Genomic DNA, 11784 nt, shown 5'->3' with positions numbered 1-11784 from the left:
TCTCCATTTCCTGGGTTGCAAAGGCCCAGCACACTTTCAGTTCATCTCTTATAATTCCTATTCAGGCCACTGCTGGTCTCATTACATTTGTAAAACTTCATCTCTCTCCTTTTACTCATCTGAGAGCAGGTGGACCCAGACAGTTCTTTGGAGGCTCAGTGAGTGATTTCTCTTGAGAGAGTCACATCTTTCCAGTCTGCAAAGGAATGAAAATGCAGACAGTCACATAGATCACTTTGAATGGTGCCAAATACATTCCACCAAATGCTACTGGCAATAATTAGAGCATGTCACTGGGAGATGTGGTGATTTTCTTCCAGCATAAGGCTCCAGTCTTACCCTGAGTGCCATGAAACTGACAGGACAGAGGCAGTGTTCTCCGTAAAAATAATGTAGACTTCTCATGATCTGAGAAAAGAAGGCGGAATAGCGTTTCTTGACTTTGAAATGTCTGGAGCAAGGTACCCAGGATTAAGTAGGAACCACCCAGAATTTACCATGCCCTTCACTAACTCATACTTACCAGCTATTTCACAAAGTAGGCAAAAGAGTGAATAAAGATCATCATTTTTTAATAAACAGGGTTGTGGTCTCTGGCTGAGGAAAGGTATAACCTGTTGTAGATTATAAAAAGGGAAGTTCTTTGATAAGGATGGAAAGCCCTCAAAGCCAGCATGAGAAGTCTGTTCCTCGGGAGGCAATAACATCCCAAAGTCTACTAGGATTTTAGGTTCAAGTGCAAGACTGTCTTTCATAGAAACAGGACGAGAAAGTCACACCAAAGGGCCGAGCAAGCCATGGGCAAAGCAGTTGGAAAAAAAAATGAATAGAAAAGACAAATAAGAAACCAGGGAAAGCTGCAGAATGGCGAGGAAAGGCAGAGACGCCTAGGAAGGATAAGATGGGAGGAGGGAGTTGGGGAGGGAGGGGAGAGCGGAGAGAGCTGAGCACGGACGTCAGGAACAAAAGCTCCAGCGGAGTCTGGCGGAGGCACTAAGGGAGCACGGGGTGTTTTGAATAATTATTAAAATTAGCATGTGTCTGCGCCATCCTGTGGGTGTGGCGCAGAGAGGAGTGTAAACTCTAGCGGGGCTGGAGCAAACATTGGATTAGCGGCAGCAGCCTGCCAACCTGCCCGAGGAGTGCTGGGACCAGCGCGCTGCACGCCGACTGGCACGATGGCCTCGTCTCAGGGGAAAAACGAGCTGAAATTAGCCGACTGGATGGCAACTCTGCCGGAGAGCATGCACAGCATCCCCCTCACCAATTTAGCCATTCCAGGTAGGCGCGCAGGGGCCGCCGGCTAGACGCTAGGCGCCCGCTCCACCTGCCCCGCCCTGCTTTATCTGCCACTAAGTGGTAACTTGCCACGATGCCCGCGGGAGGGAAACTCGTCTTCCAGGGTGGGTCTCAGGCCAGGCGAGCGCGTGCCTGGTAGCCTTGGGCTTCCTGGTGTTTTCCAAACCCCTAAGGACCGAGGCGCCAGAGTCAAGGTGACTGCTTTTCTCCTGGGCTTTTGAAGCAGGTTGTATGCGGAGGACTGGGGCAGAGGAGAAGCTGGGCTCCAGGATGGTGCCTCGTGACCCCCTCCTATGGTTTCTCCTGCAGATTTGGGGAAGTGGGAGAAATCTCTGGGTCTGTGGGGTGACCGTGTGCGGCGAACGCGAGCTAGCGTCAGGGGCTCGCCTCCGGTGCAAGGACCTGAGTCTATCCCTGGCATGGAATTGGGCGGATTTGATAGATTCTCGGCTACAGTCATTAATATTCGTTCCCAATCTCGTTTAAAAAGACAAAGCGCTTCCCGAAGAGTGATGAAAGTTCAGGGACCAGAGGCGGCGTGATAGCTGCCCTTGAAAAGGAGCCCAAAGGGGCGACAGGCAGACGGCACCGTTTCGTACCGGTTTGGACCCCGGGGGGCCTGGCCAAGTGGCCGCTGTCTCGATTCTGGTACAAGTGCGTGTTGGCAACACACTTCGCCCAGGTCAGAAAAGCAAACCCTTGCGGACTGTGTGTTTGCTGCTCGGGACAGAAGCTGGGCAGGGGAACCTGCGTGACCTGCAGCGGAGGGGTGGGATTAATAGGCAAATAGTACGGAAAAGGTGACTGAGAATGTGTCCAGACAGCCTAGAAGGAAAGAAGCGTGGACAAAAGAGGAAGAGACCTGAGGGATCAAGAAGCTTCAGTTTGATGTGTGCGACTTGGACCAGAGACTGGGCAGGTTTCTAGGGTGGGAGCGCCTAACAACCCCTAGATCAGGTATCCAGGAGTGAGGGTCGTTTCAGGACAGTTTACAACAATGACAGCTGGGACACGGCTGGCCATACTTTATTGCCAATTTGGCTATGCAGTTGGGCTGGGGGAGCACACACTTGATCTTTTCAGAGCTGGGATGGAGGGCAAATTACTCATGAACAGTCCACTTCTGGCCCTGAGCTGAGCTGGGCTATTAAATTCAACGTTCTGGTCTACCTCCTCTTGATCTGCCCCATCCAGCGCCCCCCTCAGCTATTGGAGGAAAACATAATAAAGAACAAAACACAATAAAAACAAAAACAAAAGAAGGGTTATTTTGAAAATCACTAGATGCTCCAACCAACAGTGCTGCCATTGATCAGTCCCTCAAATCAATGGTTGTTAGTCAAGTGGATGTTTGGCAGCAATGGCAGGCACAGGCTGCGCTACAAGTGCTATCCACAGAAGGGGCTGTCTCCTTTTGTCCTTCTTCAACAGATAGCTTCCTACGGGCCGGGAATCTCCAAGAAAAAGAACCAACCCCAGCTTCTCCATGCAGCACTTACTCTGCTACCTAGGCGAGCCTGGGGATTGCTCTTTTCAAGGAGACAGTAGAAAGCACAACTTTGGCATAACTCCGTTCTCACTTCCACAGGCATTCCCATTCCTTTCCTTCCTTCATTTTTATTTGGATTTTAGACAGCTTCTTTCATATGCTTTCCCCTGAATGTTTTTATATGTATAGAAGGTAAGAAGGGCAATCACTGTGATGCAAACCTTCTGGCAGGTGACTCTCTAGAGATACAGGATTCAAAGCCTAAGTTTGCTTATCTAGTTCTGAGATGGTATGATACCTTTTTGAGTCTACCTTACATTTCTGTGATATTTCACTTTTCAAAGCCCTGTTATGTACACCAGCTCACAAAATCCTTCTAAAACCCCATGAAGCAGGCAGTGCTGGGACTATTACCTCCATGTCACAGGTGGAAAAACTGAAGCTAAGTGAAGACAAATGACTTACTATCTATCCCTATCAGTTCAGGGATCTGACCCCTTAATTGGACCTTTGGGAAGATACCCTATGAATTTTGGAGGGAAAGGCTTTGTGATTTGTATCTGGATGATTCAGCAGCAACTGTGACTAACCAGGTTTAAGGAACAAGGAACTAAGCATTAGTGGGAACACAGTAATTTTCCTTTCCTCCCCTGGGACAAAATAAAAACCTGAGGTGAGAGATTTTGGTATCTGGGTGATCGTAGAGTACAGACATAAAGATGATGGCATTGGGCTTCCATGGGAATTTATATTGTTTTCCCAACTCCTGTTGGTATTATACTCAAATGGATCTCCTGTAAAGCTTCCCCTTCTCACTCTAATACTTGTGAGAAAAAATAGATGCAACATATTTCATCAAATCTATACTCCTGAATACTCCCATGTTTCTGTAGATTTGTTTAGAAGATCCACACATATAAAAAAAACAGGTTTAAAGACAGGTTTGGCACCTTTTTGCATTACTCAGCACTAAGAATTTTTGGAGAAAAAAAGATATTCAAACTTTGATAGTCAGAGAAGACTAATTGGAGACTATTAAACACTAATGGAATAATTGCCTTAAAATCATGCTAATAGCTTCCTGGCTGCTACATGTTTACTTGGCCAGTTGCTACAGCTCAAATTAAGTAATTATCTCCACCATTTAAAACCACTCCCGGTGCACCATGCAAGTGTTTCTGTTGAGGGGAACTGCTGCTCAGTCATCCTCAAAGCTTCAGGTTTTCTTAGGTAAAGCAGCTGGAAAATAAAGAGCGCCTAATTATAAGGCTACCCACCTGGGGCAGCTGACCCAGATTACCCAAAGTTACAGCAAAAAACAATGTGCAACTGTGTGATATTCCCCACCAGAGCACAGTTCTGGTGTCTTTAAATATTTCTCAAATCTCTGCATTTTGAATGCTTTCAGAGTAATCTCTCAATAGATGTTTTGCATTTAAATGGCTTCATGATATGATATTGACCAGGCTGAGGAATTAAGTTAGTAATTGGTATTAGTATTTCACTTTCAATTTATTTTTTAAAGAAATGACAGCCAGAACACATTGACAGTTACTCGAATTTCAGCCTTGTTTATCATTTCCTTCTCTCTCTGATGGCACTAAACTTTAAATACTGGCATTTTGGATTATGAATGATACTGCCCTTCACTATAAGCAGGTGAGAGAGGATAAACAGAGATGAAAGCAGGAAGACAAAGTATAAAATTTAGGTAAAAGTGAGACTGATGAAAATTCAGTTTCTCTGAAGCAGAGTTCTAACTCTGTAATCATGGTAGCTCCAGAACTATTTTAAAGAGATGCATCATGGGAACAAGTAAGGTGCTGGTAATCTGCATGTGTGACAGAGAGTCATTCTGTCCAAAATCTAAAAGATTGGGAAGGGTTTAGCCCATGTGAGGGGTCTGCTTTGCATTCTCTAATATGTGATAAAAATCTCGTTCACATAGTGTAGCAAACTGACCATGAAATAATAAAATATTGGCCAAAATGTTGTGGGACTGGAAACTCAGAAAGAATCTATGTTTTCTTCAACAGGGAATTGTTGATTGTACTTTAGACAAGGAACACAGAAATGCTTTGTAAATCAATAATTTGTGCCTGTGAATTTTGTTCATTTCCTTTAGAAAATGCAAACACCAATGAAAAACAACAGGTTCACCAAGGGAAGCTAAGTGTTTAAACAGCTCTGAGTCTCTGTTCTTGTGTCTGACTTACCAGTTTTTAATTTCTTCCCCTAACAGTGATCCCTTTTTGTTGCTGCCTGTGTTCCTAGAGCCAACCATCTTCCTCCTCTTTATAATTTTCTATTTCTATTTTTCTTGGAAGGAGTCAATCTCTAGGATGTATCTGGGACTGGGTCTAATTGTGCAAACTTCTAAAGAACAAAACAAGAGCAGTTCCCACCTCCCACCCCATTTATTAGTGGATAGTGATACAGAAGTGAATCTTTCAAGACAGTAAAAAAGCAACAACATTGTTTAGGATGAATATCTCTCTTGTTCTGCCTCTCTAATTCCCAGTTTTGTTTTTGGTTTTGCGAACAAGGAAAAATTGAACAGTATCTGAAACATAATTTGTTCTACTAGGACTTTTCTTGATGAATCGAATCCTCGACTATTGTTAATCAATGTAAAGTGTTATATATGCTATTTTACCATTCACAAATTGTCTTCCTATGCACACATGTGCTTTTCCCACATTCTAACAATAATCTTCTAAGGCCTTGGAACTCAGAGTTAGTTCAGGGACCAACAGCATCAGCATACACATGGGCTTGGTAGAAATGCTGCATCTCAGACTCCGCACATCACACATCAGATCTATTTAATTACAATCTACATTTTAACAAAATCCCTAGATGATTTATATACACATTTAAAGTTTGAGAAAACTGCTTTAGTGTATCTCTAAAGAGGGCTTTTATGTAAATGTCAGAGCCAAATTTAAATATACATTTTTTACTAGGCCCTTTCTATTGCACCCCTGCAGTCTACACATGTTTCCAATTTTATAATCAGGCTTAAAGCCAGAACACCATATTTGACTCAAAGCTAATTGCCCAAGTTAGGAACATTTCTGATAGCTGACATTACAGGTCATCACGTACCTTGAGCAATAAATGTGATTTAATTGCTACTTAACTGTTCACATTAGGTCACCGTGATAAATATAAAACCTTCCCCTCATTTCCTTAAAGTCCTGCTGCTTCTTATTGGCCATCGGTAGCACTTAAAATCAGCTCATCTGGTAATGCTAGTGATCCCTAATGCCAATTTAGGAAACATCTCTATATTGGTTCTTTGTCCATTTGGAGTCATTCTTTGTTGTGCACAGGACCAGCTCCTTCCGTTATAAGTTGCAGGTTGATTCATTTTATTTATAAGCTAGAACTTTGCAATATTGTTATCGAGTAAAAGTGACATCATGAAATAATACAAAATGTAGCATCGGAAAGCCATCAAAAGCATCAACATCAAAGGTAAAGTGTAAATTGGTTTTCAATAGAAAATGACCTATCTTGTTTGTATTTGCAAGTCACATCTCATTTATTTGAAGCATAGCTTACATAGAATACAAGCATATATAACAGTTTATAATCCACTAGATTGAATGTCAGTTGTTTGATACTATAATTGTTCTAAAATAGTTAAACTTCACGCACACACACACATGCACACACACGCACACACGCAAACACACAGCCCTCCAATTGTTCATACATTAAGGCCCATAAGCTTTTCTCGTATAAAAATTTATTATACCCTTACTTGGAGTTTATTTACTCATACTTAATTCCAACTCCACCCAATGAGAATAGAAAGAGCAAATTATAAAGAAGATGAAAACTGTTGAGTGCCATAAATCAGTAATGACAATAAGGAATATTTATGAGGGAAGACTAACAAATGGAGATACCCCGACACAAAACATAGCGTTCTCTACACTTTACCAGTCCAAAAGTAAAATCAGAGTCACAGCAACTGTCAGTTGTTCAACTCCACCCAAATACCTCCTTAATGAACTTCCAAATAGTTCTAAAAATCTGGATGGATTCTTAAGTATGATCTATAAGCCAGTCATTTGGGCTGGATTGATAAACTAGTCCTCTGGGCTACAACATGGTATCTGCCATTTTCCTTCTTTCCTGTTTTGGGAAAGCTTTGGAGAGTTGTCACCTTTGCTCCTTTGACATATAGAGAAACTGTGCTTCCATAGTTGTATGCCCAAAATATCACTATCATTACTAATAGCTCCTCCAGAGCTTATTCTGTGTCTGCAGAGGCCCGACATTGAGCATATTAATGTCTAACAAGAGTCAAAGGCTCCCAGAGCTTGGTCTCCCACTGTGGAAGCTGCTGATGCCAAAATCTCCTATTGCTGACTCTGCCATCACTGCTGAAGCCCTGAGTGCTGGCACTGCCAAAACCAGGCAGCTTTTTGCCTGGGTTATATTGGTTATTTTGTTGTTGCTCCATTGCCTGGGGACTAAGGTGTGATTTTATGTGGCTGGGCAGAGGAAAATATGTGGGACAAATTTTATTCTATACTCCGCATTATGCTCAATGTTAGCTCGCTCTCTGCATCTGCACATATGTGTTTGTATTGACTTCCTCTTAAGAAAACTTCTTTTTCAGGAAGCTTCTTGATTTTTCCTATAAGTGAACTTCCCGCGGGTGCAATGTAATCATTCCTTTAGACAAGTCTAGAATGGGGACACAGCTAGGGTCTGTATTTTTCCCACTGAGCAGGCTGGTGTAATGTAAACAGAGCCAATTAATCCCACATCCCTAAAGTAATCCCTAAGGGCTCCATTGTATGAAAGCACATTAGTAGCTAATTGATGTGCTCTGACCCATCAAGAAAAGGTTAAATCACTCACACACACACACAAGTGCGCACACACACATTTTAATTCCCGTTGCTTAAAGGGGAAAGCTCTGTTTTCTGGAAAATTTAACTATTACCACCAGTGAGGATGCCTCTTGCCCCAAAATATTAGTTTTTGGAAACCAGAGAACATGCTACCATGATGAGCACTCAAGGAAGTCCTAGACATAGTCATTGAAATTAATGTCCTCAAGAAGTTTATAGACTCCTCTCATGTCTTCTGGTTTGGATAGGGTTCAAATCGATCTTAGAAGAGTGGGGACAAAAAAATTGTCTATATCATATATTCCAGAAGGAAGGGAAAAGTGAACGAAAAATTTAATCCGTGGTTCAGGTGGAATTTTGCTGCCAGAAGCTTTTTACAGCACCATATGTTTTTATTATGCTCTATTAAGACAGGAAGATAGGTCAGTAAGAGAGGGGCAGGAGGAGATGGTTAAATATTCTTGAGAAGCAGCCAGGATTAGTCACCTCCGGAGGTCAGGTACTGAAACAGATGGCCCATGGATTTGTTAGATGTGCTCTTGTTATGTTCCTATATTTCATTACAGATTCTGGAAGTGGACAGCTCTTACAACACTCTGTCTTAAATGCGAGCTAATGTTATGTTTTACATAGAAGAATTATTTCTGTGAGTTAATTTTTATGAAGCAGTCACATTTATCCATAATTATCATTATAAAGGAAAATTTGGTTCCTTCACTCACTTGAAAAATTTTTATTTCATGAGGCAAAGTGAATTATGATAAATGGTCATCTTAATTTCCTGCTATGCTTTCCTGGAACCCCCCTATGGCTTGTTAGGTAGTGGAGAGAAAGATGCACTTGTAGCCCTAGTGGGCAAATAGGACTTATCTTCAATGCATGTCCCAGGCCATACACCCATGCTGCCATTTAGAGGAGGAAGAAGAATAGGAGGAAGATAACCATAGCTGCCTTAGAGGGAAGTTAGCCCTAAACACACACCTATGTGACCTGTCCTGGCCCTTTCTCAAGAAAAGAAAGGTTGTCAGGGGATGTAAAGCTCCTGCCATGAATGCTGCTAGAGAAGAAGGCTGCAGAATGTGAAGTTTTGTTTAGTCTTCATCACCCTTTCATGTCCTCATTTCTCTGCTGATAAAGCCAAATTTCTTAGTCCAGCATGAGATTCACACCTTTGGAGATGATCTTAATGCTCTTGTCTCACTTTTTCTGTTCTACTTACCTGGAAAACCCCAGTTCAGTTAAACTCAACTTTCTAACTATTCAGATCCCAGAAAACTTCAGTGGATGAACATTGTTGGAGAGAAATTATGCAGCTTGGGTGACTGGACTCACTAGAAATTTCTGACCATAAATTTTAAATGGGTATTCAATATAGGCAGAGAGACTTACTACACTTCCTTAGTAAATTCATTTCTTGTTCTCTAAGATGAGAATTTTATACCTCTTCTTGATTCTCAAATCAACACCTTCTTCCTACTTCATCTGCACTGATTACATCACATCTTATTTTGTATTAAAGAAAGGGCTCCATTGTACTAAAGCACATTAACAGTTAATTGATGTGCTCTGACCCATCAAGAAAAAGTTAAACCACACACCGCACACATACACATACACACAGACACATAATTTTATCCTGTTACACTTTCCCACCTCATCTAAACTGATTACTTCACCTCTGATTTTATATTTAAGAACTTGATGCAAACAGACAAGATCTTCCTCAGTTTCCCACCATTGAACCCACAATGCATCTGTTTCTACATACTTCCTTTAAATAAGAGGAAGACCTAGACCTGCTCATACCTAAGCTAAGTTTTTCCACTTGTGTTCTGGATCCCATCCACTCAAATCTGTTCAAAGCTTACTTTTGAATTTATCCACTCTCTCTTTCCTGTGTCATCATTTTTCTCTACCTCTATGGGATCATTCCAGTTAGCACACAAATATATGTAATAATGCCCCTTGTAAAAAAAAAATCTGTTACCACACCCGCCCCTCAATCAGTAAACTATTTCTCTTATTCTTGTAAAAATATCTTCTCTACCTTCAGGTTGTTATATCTCTTTCTCTTCCTAGTCCATACTAATCTCATTTCTCCATCACTTCACTAAAATTGTTCTTATCAAGGTAGCCAATGGTCTGTATTTTGCCAAAGGTAGTGGTTAATTCTCTATCATCTTATTTGAAATTTCAGCAACATTGATGCAACTCACCACACCTCTTTTCTTGAAACATGTTCTTCCTTTGGCTTCTTAGCACACCTTATTTTTTTTATTGTGGTAAAAGCCATAACATCCATAACATGAAATTTACTATCTTAAAATTTTAAGTATACAATACAGTGTTGCTACCTGTAAGTACAATATTGTACAGCAGACCTCTAGAACTTTTTCATCTTGCATGACTAAAACTTGATACCTGTTGAATAGAAACTTCTCTTTTCCCCCTCTTTCCCAGTCTCTGGCAACCAGCATTCCACTCTCTGCTTCAATGAGTTTGACTATTAGATACCTTACCTAAGTTGAATCATGCAGCATTTGTCCTTTTGTGACTGGTTTATTTCAGTTTGCATAATGTCTTCAAGGTTTACCCATGTGGTAGCATATGACAGGATTTTCTTCTTTTTATGACTGAATAATAGTACATTTGTATGTATATACCATATTTATTAATCCATTCATCCTTTGAGATACATTTTGATTGTGAAGGATACTGAAGCTTATTGCAATGAGAATAGAGATCTCGATTCAAGATCTCAATTTCAATTCTTTTGGATAAATACTCCAAAGTGGGACTGCTGGATCATGTGGTAGTTCTATCTTTAAAATTTTGAGGTCATTCCATTCTGTTCTCCATAGAGGCTGCACAATTTTACATTTCCACCAACAGTGTACAAGAATTGCAATTTCTATACATCCTTGCTAACACTTATTATTTTATATATTTTTGATAGTAGCCATCCTAACAGGTATTAGGTGATATCTCACTGTGGTTTTGATTTTCATTTCCCCGGTGATTAGTGATTTTGAGCACTCTTTCATACCTCTTAACTATTTCATGTCTTCTTTAGAGAAATGTCTATACTTGTTCTTTGTATAGTTTTAATAAGGTTATTTAGTTTTCGCTATTGAGTTGTAGGAATTCCTTATATATTTTTGGAAATTAACCCCTTATCATATATATCATTTGCAAGTATTTTCTCCTATTTCATTCTGTTGATTATTTCTTTTCCTGCAGAGAGGCTTTTTAGTTAGATGTAGTTCCACTTGTTTATTTTTGCTTTTGGTGCCTGTGGCTTTGATTTCGTATCCAAAAACTCATTGCCAAACCCAACTTCATAAAGCTTTCCCCCTACATTTTCTTCCAGGAGTTTTACAGTTTCAGGTCTTACATTTAAGTTGTGTGTTTGTGTGTGTGTGCATATAATATATACGTTTATGGGATAAATGTGCATAGATTGCATAATAGTCAAGTCAGGCTTTTAAGGTATCTGTCACCCCAATAATATACATTGTACGCATTAAGTAATTTCTCATTATCTCTCCCCTTTTATCCCCTCACCCTTCTGAGTATCCACTGTCTATTATTCCACTCACTACATTCGTATATACATGTATTTTAGCATCCACTTATAAGTGAGAACATGCAATATTTGTCTTTCTGTGTCTGGCTTGTTTCACTTACGATAACGTGACCTGTACTTCCATTCATGTTGCCGCAAAAGAAGTGACCTTATTATTTTTTATGGCTGAATATTATAGTATTCTATTGTGTATACATGCCACATTTTCTTTATCCAATCATCTATGGTTAGGCACTTAGTTTGATTCCATATCTTTGCTATTATGAATAGTGCAGAAATAAACATATGAGTGCAGGTGTTTTTTTGATGTATTGAATTCTTCTCATTTGGGTAGATGACCAGTATGGGATTGCTGGATCAAATGGAACTTCTATTTTTAGTTCTTTGAGAAATAGCCATACTATTTCCCATAGAGGCTGTACTAATTTACATATATATGTCGTAAGATAAGGATCCAAAATCATTATTTGTCATGTGGATATCTAGTTTCCCAACATCTTTGTTAAAGAGACTGTCCTTTCCCCATTGTGTATTCT

General features: G+C 40.4%; 1 protein-coding gene across 1 annotated transcript in view; it reads left to right on the top strand.

The window, feature by feature from the left end:
• The first annotated feature begins 956 nt into the window (after nucleotides 1-956).
• Nucleotides 957-11784, top strand: part of PLCXD3 (phosphatidylinositol specific phospholipase C X domain containing 3) — a 194710-nt gene continuing 183882 nt past the window's right edge. Inside the window, exon 1 of the mRNA XM_032136119.1 lies at nucleotides 957-1281. Within this exon, the coding sequence (XP_031992010.1) occupies nucleotides 1179-1281 (103 nt within the window). The 5' untranslated portion in view covers nucleotides 957-1178. The remainder of the gene's footprint in view (nucleotides 1282-11784) is intronic.

The sequence above is a fragment of the Hylobates moloch genome, unplaced genomic scaffold, assembly GCF_009828535.3.
Source record: "Hylobates moloch isolate HMO894 unplaced genomic scaffold, HMol_V3 SCAFFOLD_17, whole genome shotgun sequence".
NCBI classification, from domain to species: domain Eukaryota; kingdom Metazoa; phylum Chordata; class Mammalia; order Primates; family Hylobatidae; genus Hylobates; species Hylobates moloch.
The sequence above is the reverse complement of the archived record's forward strand: the minus strand, read 5'-3'. Positions and strand labels throughout refer to the sequence as shown.